The 20,041-nt window shown below is 40.1% G+C and overlaps 2 protein-coding genes across 5 annotated transcripts in view; both read right to left on the bottom strand.

Moving 5' to 3' along the window:
- The window catches only part of tstd1 (thiosulfate sulfurtransferase like domain containing 1), a 2,148-nt gene extending 1,125 nt beyond the window's left edge, over positions 1–1,023 (bottom strand). The window contains exon 1 of the mRNA XM_067370353.1: positions 883–1,023. Coding sequence (XP_067226454.1) covers positions 883–895 — 13 coding nt within the window. The 5' untranslated portion in view covers positions 896–1,023. The remainder of the gene's footprint in view (positions 1–882) is intronic.
- Positions 1,024–2,767: 1,744 nt separating this feature from the next.
- tenm2a (teneurin transmembrane protein 2a) overlaps positions 2,768–20,041 on the bottom strand; it is a 383,777-nt gene continuing 366,503 nt past the window's right edge. For all 4 annotated transcript variants that reach the window (XM_067385867.1, XM_067385884.1, XM_067385894.1 and 1 more), the window contains 14 exons: positions 19,602–19,863; positions 18,920–19,187; positions 16,508–16,651; positions 15,710–15,959; positions 15,571–15,591; positions 15,203–15,432; positions 13,425–13,579; positions 12,297–13,186; positions 10,627–10,802; positions 9,408–9,643; positions 8,950–9,246; positions 6,269–7,886; positions 4,413–4,543; positions 2,768–4,278 (listed from right to left, as the gene is read on the bottom strand). In XM_067385867.1, the coding sequence (XP_067241968.1) occupies positions 3,541–4,278; positions 4,413–4,543; positions 6,269–7,886; positions 8,950–9,246; positions 9,408–9,643; positions 10,627–10,802; positions 12,297–13,186; positions 13,425–13,579; positions 15,203–15,432; positions 15,571–15,591; positions 15,710–15,959; positions 16,508–16,651; positions 18,920–19,187; positions 19,602–19,863 (5,416 nt within the window). In that variant the 3' untranslated portion in view covers positions 2,768–3,540. The remainder of the gene's footprint in view (positions 4,279–4,412; positions 4,544–6,268; positions 7,887–8,949; positions 9,247–9,407; positions 9,644–10,626; positions 10,803–12,296; positions 13,187–13,424; positions 13,580–15,202; positions 15,433–15,570; positions 15,592–15,709; positions 15,960–16,507; positions 16,652–18,919; positions 19,188–19,601; positions 19,864–20,041) is intronic.

The raw sequence follows: 20,041 nt of genomic DNA, 5'->3' as shown, positions 1-20,041 counted from the left end.
ATTCTACTAGATCACAATATAGGCACAAGCTGATATGTACGTTTTTAATGCATAAATGAATGTGAGAACTGTGCATTTGTACTAGAAGATGGTAATCTTTGAACTACAGTATGTAGTTATCTGCATGTCTCATTTTGAAAACCAGTGCTGACTGAACAAGTTGAAATTTAGCTAGCCTATAGTGTGAGCCCCTTAATTAATATGCCTGCAGGTGAGGAATGATTAAAAAAAGGTCAAATTCACTCAGCATTACATGATCTCAATTACAATTAAGTAAATTAACTGTATTCAGTTGTGTTGTAGGCACAGTCCTGTATAGTCAGACAGACTCATTTTTATGTTGAAATAATGAAGATTTCTGTGCCACCCCGGAGTGGCTGCTGGCCCCTGCCTGGCCACCCTTATGAAAAAATCCTGGCTCCGCCACTGATTGTTCATGTTTTTGTATGCAAGGGAAATTAAATCATAACAAAAATCCAGAATGTGTACCAGTACCAACATATACACAAAACCTTTCAATTTCTGCAAGTCATCATTACGTCACAAGATGCAGAGCAAAAAAACTATGAAAAATAAGGAACAGGACAGCAGTCAAGCATTATATTAGGAAAGGCAATTACATCAAATGACGGGCACCGCAGCATTAGCAAATGTATGAAACTTTCAGCTCGGTACTGTAATTGATAAAACGCACAGATAATGGAAGTGTTTATCACAGGTGCACCTGGGCACTGTCACCCTGACTACAACAACACAGACGAAAACAACAGCTGCTCAAGTTGTTTCCTGAATGCAGAATGAGTGAAAAAAAACCTGCAGTTTCACACTTTTCTTTAATTCTCTGAAAGTATGTTACTTACATTTAGATGAAAACAAACTTACCGCTGCTTGCCATGTTGAAGTGATTAGAGAAATCACCGGGTGCAGCACCTTTGCTTCCTTGTCATTCAAGTTTTTAAAAGGCAACTCCTATTGGATAAGCTCATTCTTAGTCGTGTAGAAGCACCGCCTAGAAAGTGCAGCTCCTGTAGCTTGAGCTAATTTCATAATAAAAGACCCGTAGCTTCAAAATAAAAGACTGTTTAGATTGTGGCGCATGAAACACTTTAAATTCTAAAAAGTTCCCTGTAAAGTAAATTATATATATATATATATATATATATATATATATATATATATATATATATATATATATATATATATATATATATATATATATTTATTTATTTATTTATTTTTTTTGTGTGTGTAAGGGGCTTAGGTAACTTTTTTTTTCTTCAAGACTTTCATTCCTCCAGTCATACATTTCACTTACATTATTGAAGTTTTGTAAGGCACAATAATAATAATAATAATAATAATAATAATAATAATAATAATAATAATAATAATAATAATAATAATAATAATAATAATAATAATACATTGTTATAATACTTAATTATTATTATCAATAAATATTATCATTATTATTATTACTAATTAAAAAGAGTGACTATTCTAAACTAGTATTTATAATCACTAGTTCACTTGGAATGTTTGACTGTGTAAAAAAAAAGAAAAGAAAAAAGCAGCACTTAATTTACTATGGTAAGCAGTTTCCACCAAAGTACCTTTTAGGAGTTGTCAGGTTATTGTTACTGCTGCAAACTATAATAAAGTCAGAAGGAATCTTCTTCAAACAGTGTATGGTGTCAGGCATTAATTACCACTTTACATAGCAGGTATAAAGAATCCCATGGTATTACAATAGGACATGTTCAAAATGTAAAACACAGCATTGCATTACCACATTGCATATCCGAAAAGCCATAGTATTACCACAGTACCATGGTACTTTGCTAATGTAAGTAATGCAGAAAAAACTGTTATTTTGGCAGAAGCTATGGTTAGCATGGCTACTTTTAGTAAGGGAAGGGCACAGTCCACCTCATGAGATGTGGAGAAATGATGTGTTATGACAGCAGTACCGATCTGAAGACATTTTTACAAATACATGAGACTAGCCAGACTCACATGAATTAAACTATTTATTGGTAAGGTCTCAGAAGAGTCTCACTTGAGTAAGAATCATCCCTCAATACTGATTTGGTACATCATGACATCCATAATGAGTCTCTTCACAGTGGAAAGAATCCATTTCTATTGGTTTGGGTTCTAGTACAGCAACTTTTCTGCATAAAAACAAAACTAAACAAACAGAACATCAAACGGGGCATTGATATTATTCATCTGTGATATCTGAGTGTCACAAAATTCTAGTGTTTTAATACCAGCTGTTGATTTGCACATAACAAGCCACCTTCTGTTAGAAATATAAAAGTTGATATTATGAACAATATTCTACTGTGCTGCATAAAGGTAAATCTATACACTGTACATACAGATATATTTTGAAAAACAAGTTTCACAGTTTTAAACTTTATTTAAAGTATAAACCATTTTAAAACACTTTACATAAATTATTTCTGTGCATGACTAGAATTTGCTTTGGAGCAACCCAAAAAAAAAAAAAAAAAAAAAAAAAAAAACAATACAAAAATGAAAAATTATTACATATCATACAAAGGAAAATAAACTCAACCATCAATGTTCATCTTTGTAGCTAAAAGCGATGACTCCTTTATGATTGTCATATAGTACTATGCATGATAAAAATGAAAACAAACTAAGTAAAAATAAATAAATAGTTTCTGACACTAGTAACCTTTCAATCTGGAGACTGTGAGTGTTTTTTCTGATATCTCTATACAGAAGTGCCCTGGTGAAGGTCTCGTTACTCTAATGCGACTGGGACGTACAAAACTATCGCATCTAAAGCACACTCAGAACTTCACTGTTATCTGATACAATGCAAGTACTTCTCTATCAGTGATGAAACAAACTATGTCTGACTTGGATTTTCTCACCACTTTTACTCCACTGGAATTGTTTTGAAGAAACAGTCTGTAGACGATGGTGCTTGCTGCAGTGGCGGTTGACAGTTTAGCTGTGAAGAATGTGAGGCCTGAGACTGACATTTGTCTTGACGGATGTTACTCCTCAGTTCTGACGTCGAGACCGGGCCTCTCCAGCGGCGCGTGAGACTCGCAGCACCTCTCCGAACCATCAGAAGGGTACCATCTGGCACCAACATCCTCTCGGTAACCCAAAAAATATGGGTAAAAATATCTATTCTTTTTTAAAAAGGGGATTTTTTTCATATTTCAGCAACAGTAGCTCTGTTTCGTTTTTCAGTTTATCAGTGCTTTTTGACGTCCATTGTTGAAAGACAAAGACGAGGTCTTTCAAATTGTTGTTTTTTTGCCAGAGGCAGTATTAACAAAGTTTTTGAGTGTTCTTCTTTTAAAAGTCCCTGCAGCGTTCAGTGAGTTTCCCCATTAGTTCAATTATTCTCCGTGTGTTCAGGAGATAACGGAAAAAAAGTGAGGGAAAAAAGAGAAAGACGAAGCAAGAGAGAGAAAAGAACTGAAAACTGTAAAGGTATAAGCGGAGATAAAGCGAAATATAAAGAAACAGGATAGCAAAAGATTTGGACTGTTACCTCTTCCCCATCTCATTCTGTCTCAGGAACTGAATGTTGAAACTGCTGTCCGCTAGTTCAGGGTACTGTTCCACTGGTAAAATGTAGTACCCGTCGTACCCCTGCACTTTCCCTGTTGAAAGGAGCTGCTGTCTCTCTCCTTCAGTCCACAAGCGGCTTCCCTCTTTGTTATCCCGCGCCCGCTGCTGCTCTCGCAGCCAGGCGGCCGACAGCGCCCGCTGCCGTGCCAACTCCAACAGCCGGGCTCTCTCCTCATCCAGCACGTCCGACGCCAAGCCGTAGCGCACGCTCAGGGAAAGAGCTGGAACCCGGAACTCAACAGTGACCCCTCGCCGCGATCGGCCGCTTACTGTCACGTTGATCCCGCTTTCCAGTGCCTTACGTCCGTTGGTGAGTCCCAAAGCTAGAAGGTCACTGTCAGCTGAGCCTATCTTCACGAAGAAATGACAGTCACGGCCATCCTGCGTGTAGTGCGTTCCATCTAAGTAGACGGCGCTATTTAGCACCAAAGCCACTTTCCTGCTGTCATCGCTGGCCATGCTCGAGACCCCTGTGACCACACGGCCTTCCTTCACCGCCAACATCACTCCTCTTCCGATGATGGGGGTACTCGTGCCAAACCAGTGGCCCTGTTTCTCGTGTTTGGTCTTGCGCTCTTTGTCAAGGAGCCGTCCCTCCAGAGCCATGAAAGCCTGGTTGTGCCGCTCGGCTTCCTGCTGAACTCCGGTTATCAGCTGCAAGAAGAACATTTAAGGCCTTGGTAAATGCAAGTAAGATCACATAATACAATATTCACTGACCTGCTACCTTTGGAAATACAAAAGTAATTCCGCTGAAGATTTACTATGGGATTAATGTAGTGACTCACCTGCCCGTTTTCACTTTCTTGACTGGTGAGGAGCTCGTATGGCGGATCCACAAAGTAAAGTGTGTGTCTGGGAAAGCCTGGGATGATGTTGCTGAGCTGAAAGCCAAACATCACCAGCCAACTCTTCACATCTGCAATGAAATAAACAATATATAGGAAAGGAGCGTATAAGCTGTGATTTTGCAATTTAAAGGGTCATTTATTTACTGATTATAGGGCTGTCAATCGAGTAAAAATCTGAATCAAATTAACTGCATTATGTCTTTACATTTATATTTACATTATAAGCCTTACATATACAGTATATGTACCATTCAAAGATGGAGGTCAGTAAGATTTAGGTTACACTTTATTTCGAGGTGTCCATTTTACAGTGTAATTATATTTTAAAGTAATGTATAATAATAATTAAAGGTGCCATCGAACGTTTTTTTTTACAAGATGTAATATAAGTCTAAGGTGTCCCCTGAATGTGTCTGTGAATTTTCAGCTCAAAATACCCCATAGATTTTTTTAAAATAATTTTTTGAACTGCCTATTTTGGGGCATCATTAACTATGCACCGATTTATGCTGCTGGCCCTTTAATTGCTCACACTCTCCGCACCCTCCTGAGCTCTCGACTCTATCGTTGCATAAACAAAGTTCACACAGCTAATATAACCCTCAAAATGGATCTTTACAAAGTGTTCGTCATGCAGCATTTCTAATCGCGTAAGTATAGTATTTATTTGGATGTTTACATTTGATTCTGAATGAGTTTGATGGTGCTCCGTCGCTAATGGCTAATGCTACACTGTTGGAATAAAGAATGAAGTTGTGTTTATGAATTATACAGACTGCAAGTGTTTAATAATGAAAATAGCGACAGCTCTCTTGTCTCTGTGAATACAGTAAGAAACGATGGTAACTTTAACCACATTTAACATTACATTACATTAACAACATGCGAACGAAACATTTAGAAAGACAATTTACAAATATCACTAAAAATATCATGATATCATGGATCATGTCAGTTATTATTGCTCCATCTGCCATTTATCGCTGTTTTCCTTGCTTCCTTACCTAGTCTGATGATTCAGCTGTGCACATCCAGACGTTAATACTGGCTGCCCTTGTGTAATGCCTTTCATAATGTTGGGAACATGGGCTGGCATATGCAAATATTGGGGGCGTACATATTAATGATCCCGACTGTTATGTAACAGTCGGTGTTATGTTGAGATTCGCCTGTTCTTTGGAGGTCTTTTAAACAAATGAGATTTACATAAGAAGGAGGAAACAATGGTGTTTGAGACTCACTGTATGTCATTTCCATGTACTGAGCTCTTGTTATTCAACTATGCCGAGGTAAATTCAATTTTCAATTCGATGGCACCTTTAACTACATGTACTTACTGATAGGGTTAGGATTAGGGTTTGGTTTAGGGTTAGTTGCATGCAATTATGCATAATGTATAGTTATTACTACACACTGTAAAATAAAGTATTACCGAAATTTAATAAGAAATAATAATAATAAATGTTTCTAGAGCAGCATATCAGGATATTAGAATTATTTCTGAAGGATTATGTGACATGTTTTGATATGTTTTGATCAAATAAAGGCAGCCTTAGAGATTTCTTTTAAAAACATTAAAAAGCTTACTGACCCCAAACCTTTAAATGGTAGTGTATATGACAAGCATTCTGATTACATTTCTGAAATATTGTTTATTTCCATATCATTGAGCATATTTTATCACATTATTTAAAAAAAAAGAGACTTATTTAAAAAACTAAATGAACATGTAAAACTGACAGCCCTAACTAACTAATAAGCTGGCAAAGCCAATCATAAAATCATAAAGTCACCTGTGACATAATTCTTCACATCCAGCATGTCACTGAGCGGGTTGTTATTCTTGAACATGTACAGGTTGAAGGGTGCCAGATCTTTACCGATCTTCTGCCACATGGTGTAATCAGGTGATGTCCATCTGGCCGCTAAAACATCATAGTCTCTCTGCGTGAAATGCACCAATTTGGTTAGTGAGTCATAAAGCCCTCCGTGGAAGCCGATGACGAGCTGGAACTCAGGGTTCGAGTCGTGGTACACCTCCCCATAAGCAGTGTACTGCACCTGTTTGATCATTTGCCCGTTGCTGCTGAAGACAGCCAGCGGCGTGCCGGTGTTGTCAGAGGCGATGTAGTACTCCTCCCCACTACTCACCTCCATGGCAAACAGATGGCCCTGCAGGTCATAGTACAAAGAGCTGATTTCCGAGCTGGAGTGGTTGAACACATGTGTGACCCGAGTCGGGTTGTTCAGGTCAGCATAAAAGAACTGGAGGTGTTGACCCAGACTGTTCTTAGTAGACACCCTGCGTCCCAGCCCATCGTAACGGTACTGCACGCTCCATCCTCCAGCTGCGCGGCTGTAGGCTCGCACCAGCTGGCCTTTAGAGTTGTAGTCAAACACATCGCCGCCCCTCTGGCTGAGGTAACCGTCCTCGTCCAGACGGTACTGCACATCACCGAGCCGTGTGATGCGGTCTCGTAGGTCATAGCGGAGAGGCATGAGTCGGGCACTGTTACCCGGGTTGAGCAGATGTAGGTTGCCGTTTAAGTCGTAGCTGTAGCGCCAAGTGGACCAATCGTTCACTTTGACACCGCTGAGTTGTCCGTCACCATCGTACTCATAGCGGTACTGCGTGGTGTTGGCGTATGGGCCGATCTTTAACTCTCGTTTGATTACTCTGCCCATGTTGTCGTACTGCACCGTCATCCAGTACATGAGAGAGCGAAAGATCTCATACTGAACCTCTTTGATTCGCCCATGAGCATCGAAATGCTTGCTAAGGGTCATCACAGCAGTGGTGATTATCTGATTGATGTCATAATAGATGACTCCAAACTTTCCAAAGTGCTCCACTTTACCGGAGATCTCATCATAGCGGTACAGATCCACAGGAAGCGGCGTCTCGCTGATCACCGGCTTCATGCTGGCGATTCGGAAACTATTGTCGTGGTAGGTGTAGTCGAAGCGCGCATTCACCATACCTTCCTCCGAGAAGCGATAGATTTGTTTGTCGATCAGGGGACCCATTTTACGATAGCGAATCGTGCAAGAAAAGCCACCGCTCTGCAAGTTGACCATTTTTAACACTCCTGCTGTCTCGTCGTAGCCAAAGGTTATGGCTGTGCTGTCATACAAGATCTCGGAGAGCTTGGCCAGCTTGCCGTATTTGTAGAGGACACGACGGCCAGTACCCAGGAAGTAGGTGGCCTGGGGACGTCCATCCTCACTGAAGTCGTAGATGATGGACGCGTTGCTCTCTGGTGGGTTGTAGGTGTTGCGGATGTAGCCGATGGAGACGTGAGTGAACATGGTGTGACGGGCAACGCTGGGCATGGTGACAGCCGTGATTTGGTTAGACGCGTCAAACTCAAAGATGTATTGTCTCTGACTCTGCAGGAGCAGCACCATGGACTGTAGAGAGAAATATTTTCAGAACATCATTATCACATTCATATTAATTAGCAACAACATCTTTAACAAGCTGTCGTAATTCAAAATGAAATCAGGCATCATAAGCCGCTTTTCCACTGCCTGGACAAACTGTTCTCTTTGCTTAACCATTCCATTCTGTGCCGATCCGGCACAGTCGGAATGGATATGGTTTCATTTTCCACTGGGGGGCTGATAACAGAGCTCGTTGGAATATAATACAAACGTGAAAGTGTCTTGCTCAGGGGTCAGGGGGTGGTATTGAGGATGGAATAGAGCTCTGTACATTCACTCCCCCCACCGACAATTCCTGCCGGTTCTTATTTTGGGTTATAAGTCTGACTCTCTAACCATTAGGCCACGACTGCCCTTTAATATGTCAGTTGTTGCCTTGATGAGTTTAAAGATGATTTTATTATTAATTTGTGTTTGCGTCACTTAAATATAGCACGCTTGACCAGTTACGGAGAAATTGGTAGCCAGGCAACAGATAAGTGACCAACCCTGAGTGGCAACGTCGCTACACGCATTCTACCAGCACAGCTAGCCAACTGTGCTGAGAATTTAGGGCCGAGGCGGTTTCTAATCGTGCCGTAATAGGCTCAAGTGTAAATACAACCAGAACCTTTCCTTACTGTTCTTAGAACCATTTGGCCCCACGGGGGAAAAGCGGCTATAGTGCTCCGAATGTTGGAAAATTCAATTAAAAAACAATTACTGATTGAATTTATGATTTTGTATAATATGGTGTTTTTTTTTTTTCATATTATACAAAATAACAACTCTGCTAAGAATTAAACAGCATTTTATTTGTTTTAGTTTAAAAAAAGAAAGATAAAATGGAATTTAAGTTTTGTTAGTTTAATTACAGAAAGGCACTAAATTGTGTTTAATATATGCTTCAATATATTTCAATATTTTACAGGAAAGCAAGTAAAAAAAACTGTTGAATAATTTAAATTTTATTTATTTTATTAACTAAATGAAAGGCATTAAAATCTGAAAACAATATTCCCAATAGGCTTACTTTAATTAATAATCTCACCTTGTCCAGGTAACTGTAGCTCCAAACCTTTCCATCTACAAAAGAGCGTGTGAGTATTCGGCCTTGTGGGTCAAACTCTGTTCTCTCACTCATACTGCCTCGGTGCAGACCCACTAGCTGGCCTGTACTGGAGTACGACACATTCACCACTGCAAGGCTGCTGCTGGGCTGCCATATTGCTGGTCTGCCCTGAGCATCATATGTGATCCTCAGAGTAAACTTTCTGTGGTCGTCGTAGATCTTCTCTGTCCGTGTGTTCCTGTCAAAGTCTATTGACAGTAGATTGCGTCCATGTGCCTGCAAAATTGCACAAATATTTGGCATGACAACCACTCCATTTGGTGAGTTGATCTAACAGATCAAGCAGGATTCTTGCACAACTTTGCTTGCAATGAGCTTAGAAATGTGAAAATAATGTACATAATCACAGTAATTAAAATCTTAGAGCGAGTGCCCACCCGAAGTTTCCTGCCAAACACAGTGACCTTTCCCTTGGACAGCTCTTTGCGCAGTCTCCACTCGATGGAGTTCAGACCATTGTCAGTGGGAAGGGTGATGTTCCTGCGGCCGATGGTGGGACTCACTGATCCTGCCAGGATATGGGGCTCAGTGTGATAGCTGATTCCCATCCCATTGGCGTACATTACTCTTAGTGTGCCATTGTTACACAGTTGGTAGCTGTTCCGTACTTGATCTGCAGGGGGCAATAGTGTGACATAAAATTACCATAAAATTAAGTGCAAAAAAAATTTCATGACAAATTTTCTACATGACAAGAGGATAAAACGACAACAACAAAAAAGGCTTGATATATTTTGAAGTCATGAAAGGGCTGTGGGGCATTTATCAGCTCAAGAACAGTCTGGCTGTCTATCTTTGGATCATAAAAGATAACAAGAGAAGTGCTTTGTTTATATCAAATGATGTGGATCCCTGAATCCCTTTGTTTCAGAGTGCCACAAATATTTATGCTTCAGAACATCCACTATAAATAAATTACAATCCATGAAACTAATTTATGAGCAGAAGGTACACTCATAATTGGAGATAATACGGCTTATAATTTATAAGGAACCTTTTAAAGGCATTTAGTCAATTTATTATTCGCCTCATGAGCATGTGAAGGTTAGATTCAAAAGCATCATCAGAGGGATGTTCTCCTTGGACTAAATCCTCCGTAATTCATTCAAAAGGTCCCTCCCCCATCCTTTGTTATGTCTGGTTGTATTGAAGTTTTACTTTTTTGTTTAGTCTGCCTTGGGAAGGAAGTAAAACATTTTTGCTTTCTCCCTCTATCTTTTTTACTTTCATCTTAACAGATAAAATAAGCTTTGGGACAGTGGGGTTTGTGGCTGAGGGCAGATGGAAGACAGTGTATATTTACTTGGGATAAGGTAATGAATTTGTCTCAAATCATATGCATCACATCAAAACACAACTGTAGTGCTAGGCTTGGGAGAGAAAACAAATGCTGTTTTCTGCACTGAATCATACTTTCGCTTCCAGCCTCCCACATGAACGTCGGGGGTATCTGTATCTTGCCAAGTAAGTTTGTAGGCACTGATATATAAAACAATTAAGTTAAAAAATGAAACGAAATATGAAACCAACTAAACTGAGCACAGAATCATTTTCAAAATGATTTATGAAACCCAAAATGTATTTTCAAAAACGTACCTTGCACAACAGTATAGGAAGCTTCTACTGATGAAAGATTAGTGATAACAGTGACGTCATCATCCCTGTTGGAGCTCTCAATGTCAATGTTGATGGATTTTTCGATCTCTCTATGCAGACTTGTAACCATTCCCGTTGGGTACGTCACATTAGTTAGTCTCCCTTCACTGTCATACCTGAAAATATACTAAATGTTAGGGAAAGGCATTTTAAAGTTTGTATTAAAGTGAAGCACTGAGGACAATTATAATTATACCCAAAACCATCTAAAAAAAAAAAGAAAAAAAGAAAAAAAGATGAGTTATATCTTTGCTCAAAACAAGTCTAATAAAGTTTGCTGGACCAAGAAAGTCAGGCAAATTTTTGATTTTAGAAGAGCCAGTTAGACCAGCTGAAAACAAGCATAGAAGACCATCTAAGAAAAAGAAAAAGACATCATGCAATTCTGATTTCTTTAATGCTAATGTGAAGTAATTAACAAACAGGTAAACATTGCTTTACTTTTCATGTAGATGCTCTTAACAGAGCTAATAATAGTAGAGGGTAAGGACTGAAGTAATGTGGTCTAGTAATGTGTAGACAATCACTCCATATGGGTTTAGTGTTATCCCTGCATCTCTCTCACTCTCTCTCTTTGTGTAACATTACATTAGGGAGCAGATCTGGATCCTGCCACAGATCTGTCACAGTCTGGCTGATGTCTGTGCCAGTGCAGTGGAGTATGGGGAATTCTGCATCATCAAGAGCACGATTGCTCTATCCTGTTCCTGGAGATTTACTTTCCTGCTGAGTGTTCCAACTCTAATCAAACACACCTGAAAAAGTTAATCAAGATCTTCAGGTTCCCTTGGAAATTAAAGGCAGATGTGTTGCGGCGTTGGAACAAAACTCGGCAGGAAAGAGAATTTATTCAGCGTTCCCTTCAAAGTCAAATAAATGATCGTCCTACATGATATCTCTAGCTTTTAACTATATAGTGTTTTCAATATTTTATTTATTTTTGTAATATTTTTATGGGAACTGTGATACATTTTTCAGGATTCTTTGATGAATAGAAAGTTCAAAAGAACAGCATTTATTTGAAATGGAAATCTTTTGTGACCATGTATATGTCTACTCTGGAATTTTTTTAATTAACTTGATGCTCCCTTGCTGACTAAAAGTATTAATTTCTTTCAAAAAATGTACTTCCCCCAAACTTTGGAGATGTATACTACAAAAAGACACAAAAGTGCAATTCTAGCATTTGTAAGCAAGTGTATGTTTATTACCAGAGAGGATCATTTACAGTCTCAGCAAACATCTGCAGATGTTTTAAGTAATGTAAGTTTTGACTCATTTTACTGACTTAAAAGCATTTTATTTGCTGTGAAAGAGTGAATGTTTATCATTAACTTTGTATCTCCCAAGGTGCTGGCATGTTCATGTTGCATCCTACACTCTCATTTTGTTAAACTTTTCCATTTTGCATTCAAGCTGTAGATTTGACTACAAATGAAGTTCTTTTTCAAGCGCTTTAGCAAGAAGAAAGTTGGAAATTCTGACTCTTCAAGCTGAATGGACCATATATAGAAAATGCTACATATAACTTCTGTTGAGCGTGTCATGCGTAGAGTAAGAATTAAATGTACACAAAAAATGTCATAAAACACAGACACACAGCAACTTACTCATAAAAGGTTGTCCAGCCTGTCTCGTCTGCCTTTGTGGCCAGCAGGCCAGTGTTTCCATTGTATCCCAGCAGAACGATCTCCTGGTTAAGAGCAGAGATCGATCGCAGGCTTCCTGAAGGATCCAGTCCCAGAGTAACCACCTGATTTTCAGGCTGTAGGATGAGCCTGAGCAGTCCCGCTCCACCCTGCCCTGCCCCATCCCTACGCACTTTCATTGTATTGTTGCAGTTATCCACCACTGTGGCCAGCTCTCCATCAGGGCCATAGCTGAAATTGTAGAGGGGCAGGCCTGTCACAAGACTGATGGTTTGTAGGTGGAGACCCTCCTCGTTAAACACATACAACTCTTGTTCCTGAGGGGACGCGACCTCATATTGCCCCAGTGCCGAAGGTCCTGGTCGGTTAGTGCGCACAGCGCGGATTCGAATGTTATTGAGATCTGCGATGTAGAGAGTGCCATCGGGTGAGACAGCCAGAGACATGGGGGAGTTGAGGCTGGCATCTGTAGCGTAACCGTCGTCCCCTGCGAAGCAGTTACAGTTGACGTCGTTCTTACAGTCGCACTCTGAGACAGCACCAGCCAGCAGCGACATCTCTCCATTGGTGCTGACTTGTCGCACACGGTTGATCTTCTTCTCGTCTGTCTCGGCGATGTAGAGCACGCCCGTATGGGAGATGGCAATAGCTGTGGCGCTCTCCAGGGCGGAGTGGATGGCCAGTTTGCTGAGGGAATAGTCGATGCCAGGCACCTGGCAGTGCATAGGCCGCCCAGCGATGATACTCACTTGGTGGTTTTCAGTGATGCGTAGGATAACATTGTTCTCTAGCACATAAAGGGAGTTATCCATGGGGTTTACTGCCAAGTCGGTGGGCCACTCCAAGCGCACCTGGATGAAAAATGAATTCAAGTTGAAATTAATCTTTCAGATTCACCAAGCACTTTTCTTGTATCATTTTCTTGGCTTCTGATTAAGGTTTTGCAAGCCTGCTAGACATGATTAATACTTGCATATCTGCTTTGAAAATTCAATGTTACAAGAAGTAGATCCTGTCATAAAAATGAACCATCCAACTTCCTGTTTCTGACTGAGAATAATTTATAACGTGTGCTGAGGGCTTGCTGACCTGACTGACATCCATGCTGGAGTCGCAGCTCAGTGGGCGGACAGCAGTAAGGTCATTTGCACCCAGTAGAGTAGAGATGATGCCGTTTTGATCCACTTTCCTAATCATAGTGGCATCCACAAAGTACATAAGCCCGTTCTTATCTACAGCAATACCTGAAAAGAGAAACAAACAGGTAAAGAGTCAGCTAGGAAGTTCAGGGGTGACACACACTCAATAACCCTTTGCCTGACAGGCTCGTTTATTTTTGTCTTCTGTGTTTCTTAATGATCAGAGCAAGTGAATCTTTGATCTGGTTTCAACCTGTTCTAAGTTTATCTTCAGGCTCTGCTCAATTCGTCTTTCCCTCCCAAGTCCCTATCCTATATAAGCTAGCAAATAATACGTGTCCATCAAGCATCACTCCTGTGTCAACCCATCAATTCCCCTTATCAGTCACAGAAGACAGAGCAGACGAGAATATCTCGAAGTGCTGACAAGAAGATGCTCATAGAATGGACCTGTGTAGGTGTATGATGCAGAGGGGTTTGAACAAAAAGACGGGGAGACAAATAGCATGAGGGGAAAGACTGAGTGCACTTGACTGAGCATTTTCACTGTGAAGTCATCTGGGAATCGGTAATGAGGCCTGTGTAGTCTGTCACCTCTCTACTCTCTCTCTCCAGAAGCTCAAATTCAACGTCACATACAGAAAATGTGACAATGTGACATCCTTGACAGTTTGGTGCCAGACTGGCTATTTTTTCCTTACACCAAACCTGGATTTCATTTTCAAAACCTGCTCTAACTTATCATTGTACCTTTATCCTTTCCTTTCTCGTTGCAATATATTTGTTTTGGTTGAATATGTTATGCTTTAATTCCAGTTTATGTTGAACTTTAGACCCATTGAATGTGTGCAGAAATTATATTCAAACGCATTTAAAAATGGATTTATGTTTTTTTTTGTTTTATGAATTTTTGGTAACACTTTACAATAAGGTTCATTAGTTAACAGTTAACTTGATTTTGTGGTGAAACGACAGACGTCTCTCTGGTGATGTATGCCAGACTATCATTTAGTCTGCTTAAACCCTGTCCCTTTCTTACAATCAACCACAAGCTTACATTCAGATCTGCATTAATCCAATCAACATCCAAATGCATAAAGCCAAGTCCCTGTCCTATATTTTTTTTTTATTTTTAGAGTATCTGTTTCACTTGGATGTATTTCACTATACAGAAGAAAGTATCTGTCAATACTTCTGTTTCATCACAGCTTTATTCAAATCTCTTCCTCTCCCTGAAAGAAACTGAAATATTCAAGAGAATATTGTGATTTTTCTTTCTATGTAATCTATCTAAACACAAACTCTGTATAATACAGAAATATGCTTGCAGCTCTGAACTGTAACATCTGAGAGTTAAAAGAGCCACCACATTAAGTAACATTATCTTTGAGAGACAGACAGAGAGAGAGAATACCAAGAGACTCCAATAATCGAAGCCTGAGACTCGCACTCCCCATAGCACATTCAGAAATTAATTAATAGCTTAAGGTTGAACGTTCTCTGTGATTGTGGAAGCAGCTGGAGGATAAGGCTCTTTTTATCCATGTTAGGTGTCACTGCTACAAAGGAAACTGATGTAAAGACAGCCTGCAGAAATATTTCTTCAACTCAGACACATGTGGAATGTGATTTCATCTGAAGTGAAGGTGATAAACCATGCAATAAGCTTTGTGACTAAAACAACTGATTTAGCTTCTGCTTCGGTATTTTTCAATGTTTCCACCTCACCTTTGGGGCTCATGAGAGTGGCTTCTACAGCTTTTCCCCCGTCCCCGCATCTCTCATCAAAAGGAAGGCACTGCTCTCCTGTGCCCGCCACCACTTCGGCATTGTCGGCCAAAAGTCTTCCCCCTGTGAGTGATCGCACCTTGTAGATTCGCCTTGAATTTGTGTCAGAGATGAACAGAGCCCCAGAGACTGGGTCCACAGCCAGGAAGTACTTATGAGTCGGGTTGTTACTACGAAAAATGAGGTCATTACGGAGTCAGTCCTGCAATTATGTAATTAGCTGTAATGTGTTGCTCTATCATTATATTGAGTGATTAATCCAGCTGAAGAGTCAAAAGTGAGAAACAAACTTAAAGTTAGAGGCTCACCTATGTCGAAAATCCTTATTTCTGTAAATGGAGAAAAGAACAAGAATCACAATTATGCTGCTAATAAGATGACATTGTACATTTTATTGTAGATTAAATTATGAGTAAAACATAATCTCATCTGGTCCTTTTTCAATACCTGAGCTCCAGTATGCGTGTGGTATTGAGGTTGGGATATACTCTGCGTACGAAATTCAAGTCTCCGACATAAAGGCTGCCATCAATGCCTGCTGCCAGGGCTACAGGTGCCAGCAGCTTATTTCCATCAGCCAGGCCATTACAGCTCGGGCATGAGATGCTTCGCCGACGCCCATTACCCATGATGCTTGTGATGATGGGTGGCTGCTGGGACACAAAGACGTTCTCACCGCTGCCCTTATGAAGGATGCCTGGTGTCAGACGAATAAAGAAACAATAACCATTTAAATGGGGAAAAAAGAAAGTGCCATTTTCAAAAGACCATTTTAGTAAAAGCTGTTTACCTGAGCCATTTATGAACATTACAACCACATTTTCAGAGGATTACATTAAATTATTGATCAAAACAACAGGCTCTTCCACTAAAAGCAGCCAGGCATCACATTGCATCAGATTTCCTGTGTGTCAGAGACGTATGGCCCTCCCCACACTCCAAATCTCAGTCTCAGCTGGTCTACATTTTTCAATTTTAAAAAACCTTTACACAGTGTGTGCCATTGTAAATACAGTACGTCTATCCTTCACAGACTCGGTTCATCATTCCATTCAATACGGTGGACTCTAACCTGACTAAGGTCTATTACTTCAGTCTTCAGTATTACATGATCCTTTAGAAATAATTCTAATATGTTGATTTGGTGCTCAAGAAACAGATGTAATATAACTGTATGATATAATATAATATGTATATATACACACAGATGCATTTTGCCCCCGAATTAGAACATAAGGCTCATACCACTACGTAGGTTGAGTATATGGTGTTTGTCCAGAGACCAGCCGCCCAGATTGGATGGTTCCAGCTCATAGCCCTGAAGCATAGCCGTTCTCTTCTCCCACAGCACCAGACTAGGACATGATTCATATTCATATCCCACAGAGACTTAGAGAGAGAGAGAGAGAGAGAGAGAGAGAGATAAAGGGGAGTACACAAAATGTATCTAAACAGCATTTAATTAATTAACTACATGACAGGCCAGTATTAGAGATGATTAATTTACATACAATGCAAGCAGACTGGATGTGGAGTCTAGCTGGGAAACAGCGAGGGAGAATATAAATATTTATTTGAAAACCACATGCTAAATTACCAATAAACAATTTCTGAGAAACAATGAAAATTCAGCACTGTAGAGACACACATATGAGGAAACTAAAAGCTATAAGTGACCTTGCAACAATCATCACAACATTTCTCTTTCCTGCTATGCCGACTGTTGGGCAGAAGTAGGACATATCAGGTTCTGGGCAAGCCTTCACAAATCACCACAGCTTGGGTGCTTTCACAACCACAAAGCACCTTGGTAAAGTGTGAACATGATTTGTTCAGACACCCTGTGGCTGGACATGACTTCAGCTTTCACTTTTCAAACAGGACTGTGTGATCTGTGCTGCTGCCACAGGGTCATTGCAAGATCTGTGTTTCCACAAAAACTTTCCTTCCAGTTCATGGAAAGTGGAGCACAACTCCATGAATCCATTAGCATAAATACATATGGATATATAACAACGAGGCAGGTGAGAATTTATAGCTGCGTAGATGCGAGAGGGACTGTGGGTATAAGAACCCCAAAATATAAATGAAGAAGACTCAGACGTAGAGCGCTGGAAGGTAGACAGGCTGAGAAAGCGGGGGAAAGACAAAGAGAGATTAGTGGGTGTTATAAGGAGGTCACACTAGACAGAGTGCTGTTCTCAGCGTTTCCCTCGGCTCACTGCGGCTGCTCTCTCAACCTGTGTGTTTCTCTGACAGGGACGGTCAGGCTGAATGATCCTTGGGTCCTACGTTCACACGGATGAGCACGTATCCTGTCTGATGTGTTAACTCTCACTGTGTTCAGTCAGCAGAGTGACCAATTAACCATGCCTGTTTAACTGGCGTGTGTCTGTCCAGGATGCTGAATGGTCATTACAGCCAGCCAGGGTCCCAAATTAACAACTGTCAATTGGCAAATGTGAGTAAATTTTATATTTGGCAGGTGAATTTCGCAGTGTCACAAGCCAATCTGGAGGGTGACGATTTTATAATGGAACAGTTGGATTTGTGTGTTGCGACATGGAGAACATCTATCAGAAATGTGATTTACAGTAGTGAAAAACATATTTGTATGATAAGATTAATTTGAAAAATGGTGCGGTGGGGAAAAGGCATGATTCAAGTTCTCCAAAGCATGAGAGCACTTTACATTAACCCGTTTCAAAAGAGGCTTATAAGAGCAGAGTTTAATGTGGGCTGGGTACTACGTCAAGTGCTGACATCGTTTGTGCCATTTAATGCTCTTGAGAGATGTGTTTTATGCATTTACCAGCGCATAACTTACATTTTACTGTTACAGTCCTTTTCCGTTATTGCGATGAACTGAAAGTCAAGCCTATTTTTCTATCTGCCAAAAAATGTGTATTAACAGTAGTGATGTACTGAAATTATTATTTTTTTTTACCAAAACCAAAACTAAAGTTTTCATTTAGCCTTAAAAAACTGAAACCAAAGTAATATTTCATTATCAATTAATTAAATTTATTTACAAATCAACACTCACAAACTGAGTTGTATATAAGCATTAAACTGCATCTAAGGCTTAATTACATGATAGATTTCAGTAAATTGCACTATGTCTTTCTACATACCTTCTGATGTTCATTCATGTTTATGTTGTACTATAACTAATAGTAAAGAGGAAGATTTGATTGGTTCATGTGCACAAAATAGACAATGACACAGTCAAAATGTGCCATCTGAGAAGCATCACTGTTTCAGTCAATTATTTTCCAGCCTTTCAAAACTGTTTCAGATGGAAATGAATTTTCACTTTCGGCCAAAACAGTTTTGGCTGCAATCATTGAGGGAAATGGAATATTTTCTGTTGCTGAAATTTTGGTGCATCACTGATTAACAGCAAGCTGTGTCAAAAACATCACTGAGTGAGCATTTGCTCATAAACATCAACCAATGGAGCGCAGTGGAGTAATAATGTTCAATAAAATAGATATTTGAATAAAATGTTTGTTTGGAGGTCAAATTCACAAAATTATATATTTTTTAAGAACAATGACTGTTATGGGATAGTAAAATTTATGAGGAAATTCTGTCAGAGCATGTGTGCCAATAACTAAGCCACGCATTCAGTCATAATCGATTGTGTGTGCTTACCCACTGCGTCAGAGAGGCCGTAGACACGCTGACCATATGCATCAGTCTTGTCCCAGATAAAGGTGTAGGCGAGGTTAGGCGAGGCATGGAACCACTTTTGGAAGAGGTGGCCCTCCACCGCAACCATCAGATGGACTTTGACTAGGCTGAGGGGCACCACGGCTTGAGTCATGGTGATCTTGAGCAAGGAGCAGTAACCTGAGGTCCGGGAACTCAGGTGACAGAGCTTCAGACCGGTGCCAGGAATCTCTAGCTGCTCATGGAGAACCTGGCGGACAGATGGAGGAATGACTTTCATGTCATAGGAAAAGGGTATTTTCAAAAAAAAAAAGAAAAGAAAAGAAAGAAAATGATTAAGAAGGTCATAGGGTAGAAGAAAGACTAAGAAAGATGAGAGGAAGGGGAAATGGAAAAAAAAAGAAAGAGTATAATTAGAGTGAAATTGGTTGATGAGGGATGACCTGTGAGTTTTGTCAGGTTAACAACCTGTCAGCTAATTTAATGACTAAAGAGAGAGTGCTGAGGGAACAGGAATAAAGTGAAAAAATAGAATAATATTTGGGACACTGAAGTGAGCAAAATTGAAGGGTAAAGTCTAACTGAAGATTCCCATCAGTGCAAAATGCATTAATCTGCTAATTACAGTAATGGAGGTCTCAAGGAACCAAGGATCTCATCACACCTGTGTCTCTGGAATGATGGACCTCTCTCCTGGCCTGGAACTGAAGAAAGAGGAAAGGGGAGAGGCCACCACCACAGGATCAGGCCTCACAAATCCACTGAGGTCACAGCTCGGGATGGTGTTCTCCTCTGTCTTCAACATCAGAGTGTCCATGGCATAGAAAATGTTCCAAGGGAGCCACACCGTGCGCTCTTGACTCAGAAACGGCGCTCGCTCAAAGCGTAGGGTGAGAGAGGCTCCACCATTGGCAATGAGGTCAAATCTAATGACACAAAGAGAAAGGACGGGGGAGTGAAAAAAAAAGTACTTGTGTTATTCTCAGTTATTGATAGCACCATTACATTCCGAATGCTTTTACCATTAAAAAATGCCATTTCGCTGGGAGGGATAATTCATTGTTTTGATATATTGCAGTCATTTCAATGGAAAGACTGAGTTTA

Source organism: Chanodichthys erythropterus, chromosome 1 (genome assembly GCF_024489055.1).
Source record: "Chanodichthys erythropterus isolate Z2021 chromosome 1, ASM2448905v1, whole genome shotgun sequence".
Lineage (NCBI taxonomy): Eukaryota > Metazoa > Chordata > Actinopteri > Cypriniformes > Xenocyprididae > Chanodichthys > Chanodichthys erythropterus.
This window is presented reverse-complemented; position numbering and strand designations above follow the sequence as displayed.